Source organism: Dermochelys coriacea, chromosome 2, assembly GCF_009764565.3.
Source record: "Dermochelys coriacea isolate rDerCor1 chromosome 2, rDerCor1.pri.v4, whole genome shotgun sequence".
NCBI lineage: Eukaryota > Metazoa > Chordata > Testudines > Dermochelyidae > Dermochelys > Dermochelys coriacea.
In genome coordinates, this window is record NC_050069.1 from 257,807,298 (window position 1) to 257,830,427 (window position 23,130).

At 44.1% G+C, this 23,130-nt stretch overlaps 1 protein-coding gene across 1 annotated transcript in view; it reads left to right on the forward strand.

Moving 5' to 3' along the window:
* Positions 1 to 17,668, forward strand: part of EXOG (exo/endonuclease G) — a 31,955-nt gene extending 14,287 nt beyond the window's left edge. Inside the window, exon 2 of the mRNA XM_038390866.2 lies at positions 14,963 to 17,668. Within this exon, the coding sequence (XP_038246794.1) occupies positions 14,963 to 15,424 (462 nt within the window). The 3' untranslated portion in view covers positions 15,425 to 17,668. The remainder of the gene's footprint in view (positions 1 to 14,962) is intronic.
* The last annotated feature ends 5,462 nt before the right edge of the window (positions 17,669 to 23,130 follow it).

Here is a 23,130-nt window from a genome sequence, read left to right on the forward strand (position 1 = left end):
GTGTAGTTAAGGCAAAGCAGTGTGTGTGTAGACACTGTGTTCTTTACATGAGCCATTGGCTGTCCTTCTTGTCAGTTTTACAGCTCCAGTGGACCTGTAAAATTGACAAGAAAGTCAGCTCCAGAGCCACACTGCTGCCCGGTCTCTGCTCCAAGCCAGGCTGCCACCCAGGCTCTTGGCTTGGACTGCCACCCAGGCTGCCCCCTGGTGTCACTCCCGGCTGGGAGCACAGCAGCTGACTGGATTCTGGGTGTAGATCTCCCTGCTGGAAGTGAGAAGCCCCGGGTGGCTTCCCTGCTCCCAGCAGGGAGTGCAGAGACAAGAAGCTACATGTGGCTGCCACTCCATTCCTGGCTGGGAATGCAGGGGTGAGGAGCCCCGTGTGCCCCCCCACTTCCTGGCTGGGAGCAGGGAGATGAGAGGCCCAGAGGAACAGTTGAGCTCCTGGTAGGGAGCTGCATGGAGCTGAGAGCCCTGATTCTGTCACCCACACTGCCCCTCTTCAGTCAGTGGACGCGCTCCTGGTGAGCCCACACCACTGACAGATGAGAGTAATGTGGACATCAGCCACTGCAGTAATTTATGCAGTGGCTGTAAGTCAACCCATAGATCAACTTATCTTTGTAGTGTAGACATAGCCCAAGCCAGTGGAGCTGCATATTCTTATTGCTTTTCAGCTCATGTCATTTTGGGTTTGTGGAGAGTCTCATAAATCACCATCATCCCTAGACCTTGCAGCTGTGAAGCAATCTGTAATGGTTGAGAGAAATTTAAACTCGGAATAGAAATGCTATAAATACTTGCTGGTGTACCTGTATGTTAAAATACCTGTGTTCTGTAGAGTAGTGTACATTAAAGGTTCAGCTGCATCCCAGTTCTCCTGAAATAAATAAAAGAAGTAATACAAACCCTCTGCACTGAGGTAAGAGCCAAATGGATAAACCTCTTTAAGCATTCTTAAGAAAGAAAGGGGCAGCTTATATCTTTGGAGAGAATCCCTTTTCTTGCCTCCTGTTCTTACTCTGACATGGTAAAATTTTAAGGCAGGATCCTACTCATTTGTTTGTCTCAGGATGCAGATTTGTCATAGTAAGTGAGGGTGAAAGTCACCAAGGTGTCATTGTAACCAAGTGACAAATCACGGAAGTCGCAACAAAAACTGTGATAAAGTCATGGACGTGCTTTGTAGCAGTTAGCAGAATCAGGCCTCTTAAATATTAATCTTAATAACCTCTTGGGTACTTCACTGCTACGCCTATTCTACTCCCCTTATCCTCCTCATAAAAGTGCAGATTTCTTTTTGTTAACCCTATCTGTATCAGGTACCAAAGATACATATATTTAACTTATTTATAGGTTTTCTATGTCCCTCATCAGTCCAGTCTGAACATCTAAGAAATGTGAATGAATTTAGCCTCACAAGACACCTGAATTATTACAAATGGGAAATGGAGGCACCAAATGGTTAAGTGACTTGGCCAAGATCACACCGAAAGCAGAACTCAAGAGCAGCACCCAGGTCTACTAAGTCTCAATCCAGTGACTTGACCACAAGACCATCCTTCCTATCTACATAGGCAGACTGAGTCCCATTCTGCCCCTTTTTGTGAAGAAGTATGGGTACTGATCCCCTGATATTTACTGTGCTCTCTTTATCAAGTCTGTAAAACTGTTCATCTGCACATTCACCTGTTTGTATGTGAAAATGCCCAAATGTCAAGAATCACTGGCATTTTAAAAACTAGGATATTCATGACAGTCATGACAACTGTCCAGTCTTAGTTATCATACAAATGTAAGTTTTGCACTCATTTGGGGAATTCAAGTATGGTACTCCAATGACTGTGGCTTTTAGGAATTTCAAAGTGAAAACAACAAACCTTTGTGTTGAAAACAGGTCTAATAATGCATCAGTGTGGGACAGTGTAATCTCAGTCAGACAACTAATCTTTTGCTGGTGAAATAGCAAGAATATTGAAAATCCAGGGCAAAAGTGAATGTGATAGGAAACGCCAAAGAGTGTCATGGGTCAGTGAACATTTTTATTAATCAGTGTTGGTAGCAAAACTAATAGGAACAACAAAGAGAAATGAGATGGGAAATTTGAGATTGCTATTCCCAATAATGAGGGAGATGTGAATATTGTTAAAGTTTAAAAAAAAAGAGAATTTTAGTCGGATATATACAAAATCATTTTTGATCAGAGAGTTGATTTAAAAAAATTGTGATTCACAAGCTTCTTGGATCACATTTTATAGAAGCTGAGATCTGGAAGCGTTCAAGGCTGGGGCAATCTCATGTGCTGTTCAGTTCTTTAATCTTAACAGGACCCCATAAGGTGTGGAAGCATGTGGGACAGAAGCAGAAACTGAAAACACTGCTGTGTTTCCTGAATTGTAGTAGTTCTGAATTATTATTAGTCACAAATACCATTAAAGAGCCACTGCTGTTTTCCAGCCAGGACAGATTGCTGTTGCAAATGGTGATTGTTAAAAGATCATCCTCTGCCTGTGGATAGACTAGCATAAATCAAAGAAGACATGTTCACATGGATAATCTTAAACTGTTTTCTGTTGAGTTACAATAGGGGAATATGCTATCTGACTCAGTTAGGGATGTAATTAGAGGAATGTGACAAGTTAGAATACTGTAGATCACTGTGGTCTGGTCTACACTACAAACTTAGGTTGATGGAAGACACCTTAAGTTGACTTAATAATGTATGATTCTACAATACCAGATCCCTAAGTCGCCTGTAACATCGACTTCTGTACTCTACCTCCAGGAGAGGTGTAGCGCTTGATTCAATCTCTTCAATCAACAGAGGGGTAGTATAGACACAACATTGTGTAATTGGCCTCCAGGAGATGTCCCACAATGCTCCACTGTGACCACTCTGGAGATCGTTTTCAACTCCACTGCACAGCAGCCAGGTACACAGGAAACAGCCCCTCCCCTGGTAAAGCCCCAGGAACTTTTAAATTCCCATTTCCTGTCTGATGAGCGTGGAGAGCCCTCCAGCATAGCTGATCATGGAAACTCAATGCCCCAAATGTGCTCCAGCCTGGAGTACACAGGAGGTGGTTGCTCTTACTGCTGTGTGGGGAGAAGAGTCTGTGCAGGCACAGCTCTGATCCAGCAAAAGAAACGCTGACATCCCATGCAAAGATCGCACAGGGCATGGGGGAGAAGGGCTACACCAGGGACACGCAGCAGTGCAGCATGAAAATAAAAGAACTGGAAGCATACCAGAAGACAAGAGAGGTGAACAGTTCTGGTTATGCCCTGCAGACGTGCCACTTTTACAATGAGCTGCATACAATTCTAAGCAGCAACCGCACCACTACCCCCAAATACAGCATCGACACGTCCCAGGAGCCTGAGTATTGGGCCACCTCAGGCAACAACGAGGAGGACATTTTGGAAGAGGAGGAGGAGGAGGAGGAGAATGGGAGACAGGCGAGCGGTAGATCCATTCTCCCCGACAGCCAGGAACTGTTTTTAACCCTGGGCCCAGCCAGTCACAGGAGAGAGTGGTGGCCAAGCATGATGCTGGGAAGGCACCTCTGGTGAGTATACATTTCCAATCCAAGTGTAGGGGTTACACGCTATTATATTTTATGTAATCTGAACAAAAACTGAGATGCAGTGGGTATCTGCTTCCTTGTGGTCACTCCAGCTACACAGAGGGTGCTTCCCAGAAAAGCCTGTGTACATGCACAGGGATGGCCCCGGAATCCTCCATGGAGATCTCTAGGAAACTTTGCAGAAGGTTTCTGCGAAGGGCTGCCTTATTTCTTCCACCACGGTAGGACACTTTCCCCTGCTACTCCAGTGATGTCATTGCTGGCATCATTGCAGTACACAGCATAGCAGCATAAGGACCAGGTCTGTACCCAGAGGCTTGCAGCATCTGCTCCCTTGCCTCCTCTGTTACCCTTAGGAGACTGATATCACATAGGGTCACCTAGGGGAAATGGGGGAAGTTCTCATTACAAGTAGTCATACTGCAAACAGTAGAGTATTTGATCCCCCCCCCCAAGTGAATTCTGGGTCCCTCTTCCACGCTTTCCCTAATGTGCCATTGCTTTGGTTGGCATGGATCGGTGTTTAATATGAGCAGTGTTAAGGGAAAAAGGGGGATATCCCCCACCTGCTTGGAAAAAAGACAGCAATTTGGGAGTCTTAATGGTTGTCCCTGTTGCTGGGGTAAGAGGCATTGTCCAGCTGTGCTCCCCGTGTTGGTATGCCACAAGTTGCAGCACAAGGCCTGTCGCCCGTGCCGCAGGGCTATACTCACCATGGCTGAAATAGCAAACCGACTCATTGAATAGCTAGGAATTCTGATTATGTTCTGGCTTGCACCAAAGTGTAATAAGGGGAGAGTTTTTTTTTTAAATAGCAACCTTGCACTAGACCCAGGGTATGTGTTGACAACAGTTGCTTTGTGCTTTTCATGCTTTACAGAGGAAATCTTGTCCTTCAGCACATCCTCCACACTGGGAGAGAGGCTTTCAGAGATTAGAAGGCAGAAAAAGAGGACGTAGGATGACATGCTCAGCGAGATAATGAATGCCTCCAGAACAGCTGAGAAGGAGCTTGGAGCTTGGAGGATTTCACTCTTTGAGAAACTGGACATGGATGTGGAGAGTAGGAGAGCATCCCAGGAGCATGAGGAAGTGTGCCATGCAGGAGGAGATGCTGAAGATTATGAAGGACCAGTCAGATGTGTTGAGGCATCTGATTTGAGCTTCAAGAAAAGCAGCTTGAAGCTAGACTTCCTCTGCAGCCCCTGCAGAACTACCTGCAAGAATCGCCCTACTCACAATCCCCCTCTCCCAAATGTTCCGGGGGGAGGGGAGGGGAGGGAAGGGAAGGGAAGGGGGAAGCAGGAAGTTCAGTATCCCTTCCACTCAAACCTGTGGGAGGGTACAAGAAACAGAAGGCATACATTCCAAAACCTTTGGTGGTCAAGAAGGCTGTGCTTTCAAAAACAAGCTGACTTTTTTTTCTCCCTCCCAATTTTATTAGCCCATTGCCGAAGGTTAACTTATTTTTCTGTTTCAGTTTCTTTGTGTGTGTATAATAAAAGTAAACATTTCAAGAAAGAAATGCTCTTGATTCCAGTCATGGGGTTGGAATGGGGGGTTACAAGGAAACCCATGTAACGGCGAGGATGGTTTTGGAAGGCACAACGCAGATAAGTGGCACACATTACTGTGGCTCTTTACTGAAATGAGTTTTCAAAGCCTCATGGAGACTCAGAGCCCCTTGCTGTGCTCTTCTTATTGTCCTGGTATCTGGCTGCTCAAAATTAGCTGCCAACCTATCTGCCTCCACACCCGACCCTGGTGAAACTTTTTTCCCTTTGTCTCATAGATATTATGGAGCATACAGCATGTAAAAATAACAATGGGAATATTGCTTTCACTGAGGTCTAACATGGTAAGCAAATTGCACCAGCGACCCTTTAAGCATTCCAAGGCACATTCCAGCACCATTCTGAACTTGCTCAGACTATTGTTGAACCTCTCCTTACTGCTGTCCAGATGACCAGTGTACAACTTCATGAGCCATGGGAGCAAGGGGTAGGCTTGGTCTCCCAGGATCATGGTTGGCATTTCAATGTCATCAAATGGTTATTTTGTGGTCTGGAAAGAAAGTCCCTGCTTGCAGCTTTCTGAACAGACCTGTTTTCTTAAAAATGCTCTCATGCACCTTTCCTGACCATCCCACATTGATGTTGGTGAAACACCCCCTGTGAACCACCAGCACTTGCAACATCATTGAAAAGTATCCCTTGCAGTTTATGTACTCTTTGGCAAGGTGGTCTGGTGCCAAGATAGGAATATTTTTGCCATCTATTGGCCCACTACAGTTAGGGAACCCCATCACAGCAAAACCATCAGCTATGTCCTGCACGTTGCCCAGAGTCACTGTCCTTCTTAGCAGAAGTTGATTTATGGCCCTGCACACTTGGATCACAACAGCTCCTACGGTGGTTTTACCAACTCTGAATTGATTCACCACTGACCGGAAACAGTCTGGCATTGCAGTCTTCCATAGAGCGATCGCCACTCACTTCTTCACTGTCACAGCAGCTCTCATTTTAGTGTTGCTGCACTTCAGGGCTGGGGAAAGCTCTGCACAAAGTTCCTGGAAGGTGGCCTTCCGCATTCGAAAGTTCTGCAGCCACTGGTCATCATCCCATAACGATGTGGTCCTACCAGTCATTGCTTGTTTCCTGGGACCAGAAACGGCGTTTCACCGTATTCAGTTGATGTATGATCAACAACCAGGAATTGTTTCGTTCTATGGCTTACAGCGGGGCTGCATGCATGACAGTGCAGTGTTCCACGCTGTGGCTCCTGTCTTGGCTCTGGAAATACTGAGGATAAGGTGCGAGGTGTTTGTAATGCTCACAGCAAGAACACACAACTGAGCAGGGTCCGTACTTCTCGAGCTATTGCGTGTGCGCTGCTAAAACCTTTGAAAAAAGGTGCGAAAAAACATGGGTCGTTTGCCATTGGTATCAGGGGATGGAGGAAAGTGCATCATGGGAGGCCGAAGCCATGATGTCATTACCCTCCCGCCTCTGTGACAATGCTTTGATTCCATGAGACTTTGCAAGCCCTTCCCAAAACCCCATGTGGCTATTTGCACCGTAGGATTGCTACCCACAGTGCACTGCTCTGTGCATCAATGCAAGCACTGCTAGTGAGGACGTACTCCACTGAGACAATGAGCGTGGTGTGGACACACATGATTGACTTAATGTGGAGGCTTGATGTCGACTTAACTTTATAGTGATTCTGACTGTTGCGGCAGTTACACAGGAAACTCCACAAGGTGGTACTAGAAAATGAACTGATCATGTGCTCTTCTATTATTCCTGTTCAAACTTTGCTCTCTCTGCAAAACCATACTTTACCCCACTTGCTGACTATTCAGCTGTGCATATGTGTATTGGGCAACCTATAGTATTCTTTTACCACCTCTTTTATATAAAGGTAAGTAATAGGTGTGTATGACAGTGGAGGTACTTGTGCAGAATGGGGTAATGATGGAGGTAGATAAGATTCTTGTTGTTGCTTCGTTTTTCAACCAATTATTTTATTATACAATGCAGTATATATGCACAGCATTTTACAAGCAAATACCACTCGTATCGGCCATCATGCAAAGTCATGTATTGTGTGCATATTGAATTAAACCCCAGTGTATTAACATTGCCATTATGGCTCGCTCTAACAGTCACACTCTGTTATTGTAACATTTATTGTTGGGTCACTTTTACTGCCAATAGTACCTGCAATACAAGACTGTATGGTCAGTGTAGGCTTTATACTCCAGAAGACTTTTCTTATAAAGAAATATATTTGCAAGAACATGCATCCCCTCCCCCCAACTCTCCCTAAAAAAGGGTGTTTACAAACTGCTGGAAGGGGCTGGGATAGAAACTTTACACCTGTTCTGGGTAGCATAAGAGGACTGTTTTGGACTAGGCTGAAACCTGTCATAGGACAAAATTCATTGGAACAGAGTATTACTCGCTGTGGGTGAAATTCACACCTATGAACAGGGCTAGCACAAAGCCTGTGTACCACTTCTATTTTGCTGGAACCCACAAAGCAGTGCATAGGCCTCATGCTGCTCACTTCCTGCAGAGGATTGAATTTCACCTAGAATGAGCAACACTGTTCATTTTACAATTCAATTTGAATCCATCAGATAAAGCACTGGGTTTGGGGGGAATGGTAATTTTTAATATAGATTTTAAAATTACCAGCACATTAATCACTTTTGATTAAGCTCTTTGTGCCTGGGAGCTGTCAGTCTGGTTTCAGAGACTCTAAATGCTAAATGCAAAGTGATTTGAAGCTTAAGAGCTCCGACTCTCTAGGATCAAGACACCTATCCTCATTGAAAGGGAATTTAGCTTAAGGTATTTTGGGGATTGCTTTTCCTGGCATTGTCTTCATGACTTATATGCATAGGGAGGGTTTTATTTGGGAAAGGGTTGGGGGCAAAGAGAAGATTATTTGTAGACTGCAGTATGTCTTCACCTGCTAATAAGTTGTTACCATTAGGAAACCCTCTAAAGAGGGGAGAAGAAAAGGAGTACTTGTGGCACCTTAGAGACTAACAAATTTATTAGAGCATAAGCTTTCGTGAGTTACAGCTCACTTCATCGGATGCATTTGGTGGAAAAAACAGAGGAGAGATTTATATACACACACACAGAGAACATGAAACAATGGGTTTATCATACACACTGTAAGGAGAGTGATCACTTAAGATAAGCCATCACCAACAGCAGGGGGGGGGGAAAGGAGGAAAACCTTTCATGGTGACAAGCAGGTAGGCTAATTCCAGCAGTTAACAAGAATATCAGAGGAACAGTGGGGGGTGGGGTGGGAGGGAGAAATACCATGGGGAAATAGTTTTACTTTGTGTAATGACTCATCCATTCCCAGTCTCTATTCAAGCCTAAGTTAATTGTATCCAGTTTGCAAATTAATTCCAATTCAGCAGTCTCTCGTTGGAGTCTGTTTTTGAAGCTTTTTTGTTGAAGTATAGCCACTCTTAGGTCTGTGATCGAGTGACCAGAGAGATTGAAGTGTTCTCCAACTGGTTTTTGAATGTTATAATTCTTGACGTCTGATTTGTGTCCATTCATTCTTTTACGTAGAGACTGTCCAGTTTGGCCAATGTACATGGCAGAGGGGCATTGCTGGCACATGATGGCATATATCACATTGGTAGATGCGCAGGTGAACGAGCCTCTGATAGTGTGGCTGATGTGATTAGGCCCTATGATGGTATCCCCTGAATAGATATGTGGACAGAGTTGGCAACGGGCTTTGTTGCAAGGATAGGTTCCTGGGTTAGTGGTTCTGTTGTGTGGTGTGTGGTTGCTGGTGAGCATTAGCTTCAGACTGGGGGGCTGTCTGTAAGCAAGGACTGGTCTGTCTCCCAAGATCTGTGAGAGTGATGGGTCGTCCTTCAGGATAGGTTGTAGATCCCTGATGGTGCATTGGAGAGGTTTTAGTTGGGGGCTGAAGGTGATGGCTAGTGGCGTTCTGTTATTTTCTTTGTTGGGCCTGTCCTGTAGTACGTGACTTCTGGGTACTCTCCTGGCTCTGTCAATCTGTTTCTTCACTTCAGCAGGTGGGTATTGTAGTTGTAGGAATGCATGATAGAGATCTTGTAGGTGTTTGTCTCTGTCTGAGGGGTTGGAGCAAATGCGGTTATATCGTAGCGCTTGGCTGTAGACAATGGATCGAGTGGTATGATCTGGATGAAAGCTAGAGGCATGTAGGTAGGAATAGCGGTCAGTAGGTTTCCGATATAGGGTGGTGTTTATGTGACCATCGCTTATTAGCACCGTAGTGTCCAGGAAGTGGATCTCTTGTGTGGACTGGTCCAGGCTGAGGTTGATGGTGGGATGGAAATTGTTGAAATCATGGTGGAATTCCTCAAGAGCTTCTTTTCCATGGGTCCAGATGATGAAGATGTCATCAATGTAGCGCAAGTAGAGTAGGGGCATTAGGGGACGAGAGCTGAGGAAGCGTTGTTCTAAGTCAGCCATAAAAATGTTGGCATACTGTGGGGCCATGCGGGTACCCATCGCAGTGCCGCTGATTTGAAGGTATACATTGTCACCAAATGTGAAATAGTTATGGGTCAGGACAAAGTCACAAAGTTCAGCCACCAGGTTAGCCGTGACAGTATCGGGGATACTGTTCCTGACGGCTTGTAGTCCATCTTTGTGTGGAATGTTGGTGTAGAGGGCTTCTACATCCATAGTGGCTAGGATGGTGTTTTTAGGAAGATCACCAATGGACTGTAGTTTCCTCAGGAAATCGGTGGTGTCTCGAAGATAGCTGGGAGTGCTGGTAACAAAGGGCCTGAGGAGGGAGTCTACATAGCCAGACAATCCTGCTGTCAGGGTGCCAAGGCCTGAGATGATGGGGCATCCAGGATTTCCAGGTTTATGGATCTTGGGTAGCAGATAGAATACCCCAGGTCGGGGCTCCAGGGGTGTGTATGTGCGGATTTGTTCTTGTGCTTTTTCAGGGAGTTTCTTGAGCAAATGCTGTAGTTTCTTTTGGTAACTCTCAGTGGGATCAGAGGGTAATGGCTTGTAGAAAGTGGTGTTGGAGAGCTGCCTAGTAGCCTCTTGTTCATACTCCGACCTATTCATGATGACGACAGCGCCTCCTTTGTCAGCCTTTTTGATTATGATGTCAGAGTTGTTTCTGAGGCTGTGGATGGCACTGTGTTCTGCATGGCTGAGGTTATGGGGTAAGCGATGCTGCTTTTCCACAATTTCAGCTCGTGCACGTCGGCGGAAGCAGTCTATGTAGAAATCCAGGCTGCTGTTTCGACCTTCAGGAGGAGTCCACCCAGAATCCTTCTTTTTGTAGTGTTGGCAGGAAGGTCTCTGTGGGTTAATATGTTGGTCAGAGGTGTGTTGGAAATATTCCTTGAGTCTGAGACGTCGAAAATAGGATTCTAGGTCACCACAGAACTGTATCATGTTCGTGGGGGTGGAGGGGCAAAAGGAGAGGCCCCGAGATAGGACAGATTCTTCCGCTGGGCTAAGAGTATAGTTGGATAGATTAACAATATTGCTGGGTGGGTTACGGGAACCATTGTTGTGGCCCCTTGTGGCATATAGTAGTTTAGATAGCTTAGTGTCCTTTTTCTTTTGTAGAGAATCAAAGTGTGTTTTGTAAATGGCTTATCTAGTTTTTGTAAAGTCCAGCCACGAGGAAGTTTGTGTGGAAGGTTGGTTCTTTATGAGAGTATCCAGTTTTGAGAGCTCATTCTTAATCTTTCCCTGTTTGCTGTAGAGGATGTTGATCAGGTGGTTTGTTCACCTGCGCATCTACCAATGTGATATATGCCATCATGTGCCAGCAATGCCCCTCTGCCATGTACATTGGCCAAACTGGACAGTCTCTACGTAAAAGAATGAATGGACACAAATCAGACGTCAAGAATTATAACATTCAAAAACCAGTTGGAGAACACTTCAATCTCTCTGGTCACTCGATCACAGACCTAAGAGTGGCTATACTTCAACAAAAAAGCTTCAAAAACAGACTCCAACGAGAGACTGCTGAATTGGAATTAATTTGCAAACTGGATACAATTAACTTAGGCTTGAATAGAGACTGGGAATGGATGAGTCATTACACAAAGTAAAACTATTTCCCCATGGTATTTCTCCCTCCCACCCCACCCCCCACTGTTCCTCTGATATTCTTGTTAACTGCTGGAATTAGCCTACCTGCTTGTCACCATGAAAGGTTTTCCTCCTTTCCCCCCCCTGCTGTTGGTGATGGCTTATCTTAAGTGATCACTCTCCTTACAGTAAAAAGAAAAGGAGTACTTGTGGCACCTTAGAGACTAACAAATTTATTAGAGCATAAGCTTTCGTGAGCTACAGCTCACTTCATCGGATGAGATATTAGAGCATAAGCTTTCGTGAGCTACAGCTCACTTCATCGGATGCATCCGATGAAGTGAGCTGTAGCTCACGAAAGCTTATGCTCTAATAAATTTGTTAGTCTCTAAGGTGCCACAAGTACTCCTTTTCTTTTTGTGAATACAGACTAACACGGCTGCTACTCTGAAATCTCCTTACAGTGTGTATGATAAACCCATTGTTTCATGTTCTCTGTGTGTGTGTATATAAATCTCTCCTCTGTTTTTTCCACCAAATGCATCCGATGAAGTGAGCTGTAGCTCACGAAAGCTTATGCTCTAATAAATTTGTTAGTCTCTAAGATGCCACAAGTACTCCTTTTCTTTTTGCGAATACAGACTAACACGGCTGCTACTCTGAAACCTGTAAAGAGGGGAGGAATGCTTGCTGTTATGATAATGTAAACTAAAGAAAATTGAGATCATGATCCGTATGGAGAGATACAGAGAGAACAGTAGTGAAGCTGTTGCCAAGTAACTGCACCAAAAATGAAAACTGTAGTTATGATTTCCAGGGTGGTTTCTTTCTACTGCTTGGGCTTTAAGGGTTTTAATTATTGCAACAGGATGTGAAGAACTATTTCAAACACTAAAGGAATCCACCACAGTGCTAGCAGAAACTTAAATGAGTTAAATATTGGAACAGACTGAATTGAACTTAGAATACTTCAGTAGCCATTGGCAAGGCTGGGTTTGAAAAATGCATTATCTTGTGCAAAAGTGCTTAATACTATCCCACTAAAATATATTGAGATGATGATTATCCTGTAATTGAATTATACTGAATATCTGCAGAGCCAAAGTACATTTCAACCATTACCTTGACTTAAAAATGCTTGTAATTAATTGAATCAATCACAGCAGTGAAACAGATAGATAAAATATGAGTCCATAGAAAGCGGGCATGCCACAAAGATGTAAAGAAATGAAAATGTGCTGCCAGTGTCTTTGTCTTTGCATATGTTATAAACCAAGAATACAGTGTTTCATCTCTGGATTTTGTGCACGCAACCAGACATCCTCATAGTTCATGTTAAATAATCTACCTCATTTTCTTGTTTGCCATTTTTAATTATAATTTTTTAAAAAATATAATTATATAAAAAGGGTTAAACAGAACTCAAATCATCTAGACATAAGCCTCACTGTACTTTGTTGACTGACTGTGTGTTCTGTCCACATGCCAGATAAACATCATAGCAAATAAAACATCATAGCATCCTAGTAAAATGCCCACCAGAATGTAATTCATTTGAATAGTTCATTTTCCTGGCAATGGGAACATTCAGTTTCTCATTGAATGGTGTCTTGTGCCAGATGGATATGTGGCACAGGAAGGGCTCTCTGCTGTAAGGGTAGCCCTCTGTGTATGGATGAGTGTGAGCATGTTACAGGCTTCAAATGAATTCAGAGCTCTGAGGTCACAAGCAGCAGAAGTTCACCCCAGCGCTCTTTAAAACTCCCCATGTGCTTTTTTAAATGCCTTTTCCTGATTGCTCATCTTAGTGAGCACGTCTTGGAGCACACCTTTTCTGTTTGCATTTGCTGTCCAACCGTGCTGGCTGTATGAATAGAGAGCTACTAGACGCACTTCTGCCTGGAGCAGGCAAGAAGTATTGGATCTCCTTGGCCTATGGGGAGAAGAGATTGTACAAGCACACCTAAGGAACAGCTGTAGAAACGTTGACATCTATGAGCAGATCGTATGGAGAATGTTGGCAAAGGGGCATAACAGAGATCAGCAACAGTACTGCATGAAAGCAAAGAAACTATGCCAGGCATACCAGATAGTTCTGGGGAGTGGAAATCTAAGTCCTGATTTGATCCTTTCTCCCTTTGCTTTGCTGGCTTGTGTTACATTAATTGAATTGTATTGTTGTATAAATGGGGTATTTACTAATGCTGTATTCTAGATTTTTGATGTTTCATAAACAGTATACGAGATCCTCACTTTAAAAACAATCCATTCAGCATGGCTGATGGTAAAAAAGAAATAATCTGCACAGTTGGGAATACAGATATCTGCTTCTGTAGATGTTTGTTGGCTCTGCAGTCAGACAGCAAGTTAGAATCCTCTTTGTTTTTAAGTTTAATGGAAAATCAGTTGTATAGGAGTTTCATTAGGATGTCAGGATGAGAGGGACCAATACAATGTTCTGAAAAAAATCTTCAAACAACCACCAAACATCCGTTCAGCTTCCTCCAGTGTGTTCTCTGCCATGTTTCTGAGTAGCAGCCGTGTTAGTCTGTATTCGCAAAAAGAAAAGGAGTACTTGTGGCACCTTAGAGACTAACAAATTTATTGGAGCATAAGCTTTCGTGAGCTACAGCTCACTTCATCGGATGTGTTTGGTGGAAAAAACAGAGGGAAGATTGATATACACACACAGAGAACATGAAGCAATGGGTTTATCATACACACTGTAAGGAGAGTGATCACTTAAGATAAGCCATTACCAGCAGCAGTCCTTGCAACAAAGGCCGTTGCCAACTCTGTCCACATATCTATTCAGGGGACACCATCATAGGGCCTAATCACATCAGCCACACTATCAGAGGCTCGTTCACCTGCGCATCTACCAATGTGATATATGCCATCATGTGCCAGCAATGCCCCTCTGCCATGTACATTGGTCAAACTGGACAGTCTCTACATAAAAGAATGAATGGACACAAATCAGACGTCAAGAATTATAACATTCAAAAACCAGTCAGAGAACACTTCAATCTCTTTGGTCACTCGATTACAGACCTAAGAGTGGCTATCCTTCAGCAAAAAAGCTTCAAAAACAGACTCCAATGAGAGACTGCTGAATTGGAATTAATTTGCAAACTGGATACAATCAACTTAGGCTTGAATAGAGACTGGGAATGGATGAGTCATTACACAAAGTAAAACTATTTCCCCATGTAATTTCTCCCCCCCCCCACCCCACCCCACCCCCCACCGTTCCTCAGATATTCTTGTTAACTGCTGGAAATAGCCTACCTTGCTTGTCAGCATGAAAGGTTTTCCTCCTTCCCCCCCCTGCTGCTGGTAATGGCTTATCTTAAGTGATCACTCTCCTTACAGTGTGTATGATAAACCCATTGTTTCATGTTCTCTGTGTGTGTATATCAATCTCCCCTCTGTTTTTTCCACCAAATGCATCCGATGAAGTGAGCTGTAGCTCACGAAAGCTTATGCTCCAATAAATCTGTTAGTCTCTAAAGTGCCACAAGTACTCCTTTTCTTTTTGCCATGTTTCTGTGTCTCTGCTCACCAATGAGGATAGGGATTGTGTTGAGAGTTACAAAGCAATTGATACAAAGGGAGCATACTGTAGTCCAGTATAGCTTTCATGATCTCCTTGGGGCTTAGTTATGCATTGTATGCTGATAGTAGCTCGTTTCCAAATGTAGTAGGATTATCAGGCCTAATTTCTGGTTCAGATGTGTATCTCTAATGTAATTGTTTCGTTGCTAGGTAATCGGCAAGGGCGATGTGGCTGTGCCATCACATCTCTACAAGGTGATTCTCGCCAGGCGAAGCAGAATATCCTCAGAGCCCCTGGTGCTGGGAGCCTTTGTGGTGCCCAACGATCCCATAGGCTTCAATCACCAACTACCTGAATTTCAAGTGCATATTGAAGACCTGGAGAAAATGTCAGGATTGGTTTTCTTCCCACAAGTGGACAAAACCAAAGATGTTAAAAATATCTGTGATGTAGACACCTGTAAACTGATGGGGTTTGATGAGTTTACGTTGTACATCACCACCCGGAAAGTTCACAGTGCCAGAACACTGCACAGGCTGGAAAAGGTCATGTCAGAGTTAAGGGAAATGGGAATTGAGCCTGACGAATATCTTGTGAAGCTTTACAAGAAGAAGGAGGCGGAGCTAGTGCAGCAAAAGCAAATGGAAGCTAGAGAAGGGAGAGCTGGTTGAGTACATGGTTCAGAAAATACATTTGGAATGTTATACTCTCAGAAAGGAGGCACATGCACACACTCAATTTGGATTTCATGATTTGGCCATTTTAAAAAAAAAATGTGGAAACAATTAGAAGTTGAAGTTCAGGGTAATGTTCAGTCTCTTGTAACATGTATGTATGATTTGCTACAGTACTGTGTGGGAAAGGAAAATGACCCTTTCCTGGCATGACTGGATTATGGGGCTTTTGAAAAAGGCTTTGTACTATTTTCTAAACGAGACATCAGAATTGGGGTTTGTATGGAATCCCTTCCAGGAATATTATAAAAATAGACAGTGGACACCTTGGGAGTATAACTGGAACCTGTCTAAATGTAACTGACCCTACAGATGTATTTTAATACTAAGACGTAGAATTAGTGGTGTTACTGAGAGTTGGGGGGGGGGGTTTGTTTTGTTTTTTTCATGAAAAATGCTGACATGAAATTTTTCTTTTACTTGGTGTTTTTTTTTTTAAATCCAGTAACATTTATAAACCACTGTCTAGTCCGTGGCAAATCTCTCATTGACTTCAGTGAGGTCAGAATTTCTCCCATTCATTTTAATAAGTATAACAAAATGCATAGTCCATCACATCACAAGCTACCGCACCTTACCTCTCCAGGTCCAAGAGGCAGCAGAGTGCATGGCCTGGAATCCCCTTAGGGGATTTGGCAAACTCACAGCTCAACAGGATCTTGGAGACACAGTGTATCCCCATGATTCCGTTGGCAAGGGGATGGGGTAGACAGACTGACCTGAGCTGTGGTCATCGGGGTTTAGGACGGGTCTTACCATCAAAACATAGCCGTCGGAAGGGCAGAAGCCTCGCAGCTGTGTGTGTAAAGGAGGGTTCTTTTTGGAGGAAGCAGTTTGCTCCGCCCATCAGGATAGGCTACTCTCTCATGTTTGTTTCAGCATAAATGTAAATCTGCACTTACCCTATCTATTGGGTAATAGGGAAGCACATACTAGTAGAGGGAGGGGTCTGCTATTTTTGTGGATCCAGGCTTCTATTAGTTATTATCCACCCTTGCCTGGCAGGTGTGTGAAGTGGAAGTAGGAATTCAGGGACAGACTGTGGTTTAATTTCATTCCTAACAAGGAGGCCTATAAAATCCATAAACCATCCCCTCTGGTCTAGTAAAGTCATATGCTGTGTCAGCCTCATGAGCAGCAAGTTCAAAGGCAGCAGGTATCCCCTTCAGCGTCTAGAGCTGCCATACCACCTAAAACCACACTGTGCAGAGAACCCTGTAAATTGTGACTCTGTTGCCAGTATAAAATTATACCAGCAACAGGAGCATAGCTGTAGCACATACTTTCTTACGGGAGCAAGCTGCACAGAGCATCCACTCTATTTCAGCTCCTACTCCAGGTCTTACATACCCCCTTGACTTCCTGCAGGGTCTGCTTAGCATGATTTTCATGTCAAAGGGCTCACCATGTGGAATCTGATCCCTCTAGGATTTTCAGTCACTGCTCCTGGATTCCCCTCTGAAGCATGCAGGAGTGGGGACCATAAGGCCCAGGGTAAATAGCTAGTTCTGGCCTAGCAAAAACACATCCCTATCTGGTACAAACCAAAGAATACAATCATGTGCATTTACTTTGCTTGTTTCACAAATTGAGGTAATAACTCTAGCTACTGTAACAAAGCTTATTTATAGTCCCTTACGGTCATGGGGATTTCCAAGTGAAACAGAAAACACAGCACAAATAATGACATCTCTTGGCTTGTTTATTTCTAAAATGAAATTACTACCTGATATGCTCTGAGCTATGTACAGCAGAGTTAGTGGCTATCAGTAGTTGTGTCAAAATTCCTCATGATCAGACTGTTAAATGCTAATGCCTTAACTAGAGTTTCTGTACAATCCACGTTAGTTTTCCATCCCTAGCAATCATCCAGGTCTATCAAAATGCCCAGTTTTTGTTGGAGAGGTTATAAAATGGCTAATTGTGATAGAAACCAGTGGTGAAAAGTGCTAGCAGTGGTTTGCTTTGGGTCTCCCAGTGTTTTGGCCTCTAAGGCTAAAGTAAGAGAGTTGTAGGGTGGTGACATCTATACCATTTACAATCTGATACAATCATTTCCTGATATTTTCTTGAACTGCTGCTCTACAGCATTCTCACAGACCTTGATTCAGAGCGTGCGAGTTGGTAAAAAATGTGTTTTCATTTGCTAATATGCAGAGACTAATAAAAGGAGAAACTGTTGTTCTCAAGTGGTCCTCTCAGCAGTGTACCTTCTACTTTTTGATTCAGTGCTACTCACTGCCATGACCCGCAATCCATCATCATTTCATTTTCATTTTGTGTTCATTTTGTCAGGGGTATGAAAGGTAAATGCAATTCTGATATTTCTCCTTTAGGGGGCAGTTGAAATCTATAACAAATATTTGGCTACTGTCTGCCTATAAACTTTAAGGGGCTGAATGTTTTATGGAGGATACAACTGAAATAGCTGTAAATAACAAAGACACTTGGGCTTTGTTTCCCCCTACGCTAACAACTGCCTTTCCTGTTTGTAATGCAACTATAACTCCTTTTTAAAGAATTACGATTTCATTTATTACACTAGACAGCTGTGCACAGTGCAGACCCATGACCTTTCTGGATGAAAAGGGTTGTGTAAATAACATACCTGTACTAAATTTACCAGTGGTGTTGATGTCTTCATTTTGTATGTCTGGATCTAAACCAAGTCCAGATTCTGCTGCTTTAAGAGTATAATTGCAGATGAGTATATTAACATTTTATATACTATGTGAATACTTGGTAATGCTGTTAATTTGTATCTGCCCGTGCAATGTACTGAGGGATATTTTTAAAACTGTTTTTATTTTTCTAGGCATTAGCTGAATGTGGTGTTAGTCCATAATAGCGAAAAGAGGCTCCCAAATGAGATCAGCCTCACTTGCTAGGTGCTATACAAATACATGGTAAGAGAGAGTCCCTGGCCTGAGTTTACACTCTAACAGATAAGGCAGACAAAGGCTGGGAGAGGAACCAAAAGCACAGAAAAGTGAAGTGATTTGCCCCATTTAAGCCTGTGTATTTAAAAAAACAGATGTGTCAGTTTTGTCTGTCTGCTCCAGTGTTTGTTGCCTGGCATTGGAGCTGTACGGGAATTATATATAAACCCAAAGTGCTCTTCAGGTGACCTGACTCAGTGGGGAAGTGAGGAGCAATTTTGCTGCTATTTTTGAATGGTCTTCTGCAGTCACACAGCCACACAGATCAGTAATCAGCAGGGATGTAGGAAATGTTCATTTCTGTGCTTCAGGTCTATCTAATCAGCCCCACCTACACAGTTCTGGAGGAGCCAGGTCTTGTATGTTCGCTAATGGCCTGTGCAATTAATGGAGTATCCGCTGTTGCCGTAAGTCAGATTCAAACACTGAACAGTGGCTCAGAGTATGTACCTAAAAATTTCTGAAATGTGTATTTTGAATCTCTGGGTTAAGTATGTGGTGTTGGTGTTCACTACATATATAAGTAAACCCTGCTCTCCCATGTAGTGAAATAGGGCAGCAGCTCAAGCATGCATTCCATTATGCCCTTCATGCAGCCTTGTCAGGGCGCTTTCCCACCCACCGAGTGTAAAATCAGCAGCTATAGCCACATAATAGTCCCAAAATAATCACTTCAAAAAGCTGAATGAAACTACTTTGTACATGCTAGTTGGAGAGGTACAATGGTCGGCATTCCCACTTTCACTGATCGTGCGTTCCACAGGCAAGGAGCAAAGCCTCAAAAGGATTTTGAATGATGCATGTCTAATGTTATTTAGGAAATGGGATGTGGATTGTTACCCAAACATAGAGAGGAACTATTGTGCAAGTCATTTCCAAAGCAGGAGGGAGTAAAGGCCATTACAAACTCCTGCTAATGCCTCGCTCACCAAGTTGTAATGTGCAGCAAACTTGGGCTTGATTGTAGCTAGAGAGCTGGGAGAAAGTCAAACAAGCCAGTCAACCTGCTGGAGCACTTTGTCTTGTCCTGGGCCCCCCCACAGTACTGCTAACAGTCTTGAATCCTGTCTCACTGTGTGTAGATGCATCCATCTGGAGTAAAATACCTTATGGAATCTGACCAGCACCTGTCAGCCTGCCTCTGTCTTCCACTCAGCTAGCCAGGTTGAATGAGGCCACAGCCTGCAGCTCAGACACATCAAGCCACCCCAAAACACAAACAGGTAGTGAGAATTGTGGAGATGGGCAGCAAAAGACTTCCCAGGAGCAGTGGAAGGCTCAACTCATTAGGCCAGATCTTCAGCTTGTATGAAGTAGCATAACTCCACTGAAGCTCCCATTTACACCAGCTATTCAGCTAAGGCACTGGCCCAAACTCTGTAAGGTGCTGTTGGATTCAACACACTGTACTGATCATAGTTTAAACAAACAAGGGAAATGGAGCTAAATCAGATTAAACTCAAAGATGGGCTCCAACTGTAGGGCTCAGATCCCAAAAAATGTTTCCAGTGTTCTGTGGCCTAATTCTGCTTCCACCTACATCATCAAACAACGAGGTAGTGTGGTGCAGAGGCAGGAGACTTGAGCTCTGCCAGTGACTTGCTGTGTGTGACCCTGAGCAAATCACTTCATTGCTCACTATACAAAAATAAATAAATACCTAAAAATAAGATACTTTCCTTCCTTTGAAAAGCAATTAGAGATCTCTGGCTAGCATGTGCGGTAGAGGAGTTAGACATGATCATACCATAAAATAGCTGCAAATCCATTTCCTGATTTACACCAGTAAAATTAAAGTGTAATGAAATGCAACCCAAGATGAAACTGAACAAGTTGGTTATATAAATAGGTTTAAACTTGAATTTGATTATACAAGAAAATTGCAAAATGCAAACCAAGCTAAAAACATGAAATGTGAAGTAGTGAAAGCTAGGCAAAAATCTGACCTAGCCCGTGGCAGTGCTAGAGTACAGGCAGCCAAACTGTCCATCAGCTGTTCTCTTAGGCTAAAAGTCGACCTACTTCAGAGCCAGCTGAAGGACCTTCTGCAACACTTGGAGCTCTCTCAGGGGACCTATGGCAGTCAGTAGTCAGGCAGGTGGGAGGTGTCTCTCCATTTACTGTGTGCCATTGGAGGGTCCTCTGTACCTGCCCCAAATGTCAGCATGAAGGGACAGGTTATGGATGGGCAGGGACCATAAAAGTTGCGTTATGGATCAGAGCAGAGGTCCATGTAATCCAGTATCTTGTCTCTATGTAGAAGATTGAGGGCTGAGGGTGTTGATGTTGTTCCCTGGCTCATCTCCTTGCTTAATGTCTGTGGGCATGGAATTTCACGCTTTGAGAGAGGAAATCTTAACCTGTCCAGTTCCTAGCAAAGCACATTTGTCAGTAACATACTTGTGTTAGTGTGTTTGGGACACAACTTTACACCTGACTCAAGATCAGCTCCTGGTGTAAAGTTCAGAGGCCAGCTCCTCAGCTGGCATAGAATACCATCTTACATGTGGGTTACATCTGCCTGCAGGGACTGGACCACCTAGAGACTTAAATCTGCTACAGCATTTGGCTAACAGAGCTAGATTTCTAGTTCAGTCAGCAAAGCAACATACTTTAAGATCCACAGCTCCCAGGTTTAATCTCTGCTGATGACCCACACATGGGCTTCGCTTTATAGGTGGAGCTCCCTGATATGGGAATCCGTGACTTCCAAAGACCTCTGTGACTTCAGCCTGCGGCAGCTGGAAGCTGCAGGGTACCAGCAGTGGGGGCCCCCCAAGTTCTGAGCTGCTGAGGGTAGTGCGCAGCCCCCCAGCTCCTGGACGCCATGGGTTGGAGGGACACTGCAGCTCTCAGCTGCTGTAGCCCGCAGGGGGTACCCTGCAACTCCCCACCGCTGAGGGTGGCAGGAGGTACCCCATAGCTCCCAATCACCACGGGCGGCAGGGGCTCCAAGCCACTGTGGGGGGTGGGACCCTGCAGCTCCCCACCACCTTGGGCAGTGGGAGACCTTGCAGCTCTGATCCGTGGGTGGAGGGGGGCCCTGGGGGCCCCCGGAGCTCCCATCTGGCCTCTGCAGCTGCCCAGCAGCTCCCCATTTTGTCATGGATATTTTAGCAAAAGTCAGGGACAGGTCACAGCCTCCATGAATTTGTCTTTATTTCCTGTGACCTGTCCCTGACTTTTACTAAAGATATCTGTGATGAAATCTTCACTTTAACAATGTGCTTACCCTGGTTCCAAGCTGCTATCAGATCTGTTGGGACTGGCAGCTTTGCTTGTCTATACTTGCAGGTTGCATAGGTGCAGTGGCATGGTGACTGGCCACAAGTGCTAGAATCAGGCCTGATTGCCAGCATACCCAAGAGATGTTTTCAAAAGCATCTAATTGACTTAGGAGCCTGAGGCCTGGTTTACACCTAAAACTTAAGCTGACCTAGTTACATCGCTCGGGGGTGTGCGTGAAAAGTTCACACCCCATAGAGACGTAGTTAAACTGACCTAAGCCCCGGTTTACACACCGCTAGATCAATGGAAGAATTCTTCTGTCGACCTAGCTACTGCCTCTCGAGGAGGTGGATTTACTATAGTGATGGAAAAACCCCTTCCATCGCTGTAGGAAGCATCTATGCTATGAAGCTAGAGCTGCACCACTGTACCACTTGTAGTGTAGACATACCTTATGTTCCTTTGTCCAAAGTGACTTGGGCCCAGATCCGCAAGGTATGCAGTTCACATTGAAATCAATGGAAATCAGGCACCTAAATATCTTTGGGATCTGGGCCTTAGGAGCCTCTCTTCCATTGCTTTCAGAGTAGCAGCCGTGTTAGTCTGTATTCGCAAAAAGAAAAGGAGTACTTGTGGCACCTTAGAGACTAACAAATTTATTTGAGCATAAGCTTTCGTGAGCTACAGCTCACTTCATCGGATGCATCACCGATGAAGTGAGCTGTAGCTCACGAAAGCTTATGCTCAAATAAATTTGTTAGTCTCTAAGGTGCCACAAGTACTCCTTTTCTCTTCCATTGCCTTTCAAATTGCCAAAGTCACTTCTGAAAATGGGACTTGGGCACCTAAGTCAATTAGGCACTTTGGAAAATGTTCTCTACGGTCTAGTATACCCAAGGCACATGCACCGAGTGTCCATGGTGCACAGCCTAGTAATAGCGAACAGCTAGGTGGTCAGGGTTCTTCAAGTAATAACAGTCATTAATAAAAGCAGACTTTAGGCCTGATTCTGTTGCCACTGCAGTCTGTAGCAAAACTTCAACACAAGAGGACTGGGCCATTAGGATCCATTTTTTGCACTGGAGGGAACACACACAGTTCAGGCTAATGTGCTAACAGGGTGTTGGCAGCTCCCATTGCATGGCTCTTCGTCTCTCAGAACGTGGCCCTCTTTAGTACAACATGCATATTTGAAAAGAGGCACCACTCCCTACTATATTATATCTAAGCCTACTATACTCCTGCTCTAAAGGAAACTGCAGCTACCAAGTGAACACATTGCTCTTACTAATAGCAACCTAATCAATTTGAGTTACTGTATACATTAGTAATGCCCATGTAATTCTAGTGTAAATTAGGTTTGGGTAGAAAGTGAAGCCCATGATATCCTGTCTTCCTGAAGCAGAGCTTGGATTTACAGCTCCCTTGGGAATGCCACACTAGAATCCCTCCTCTCTCCCTCCTTCCTAAATCCTC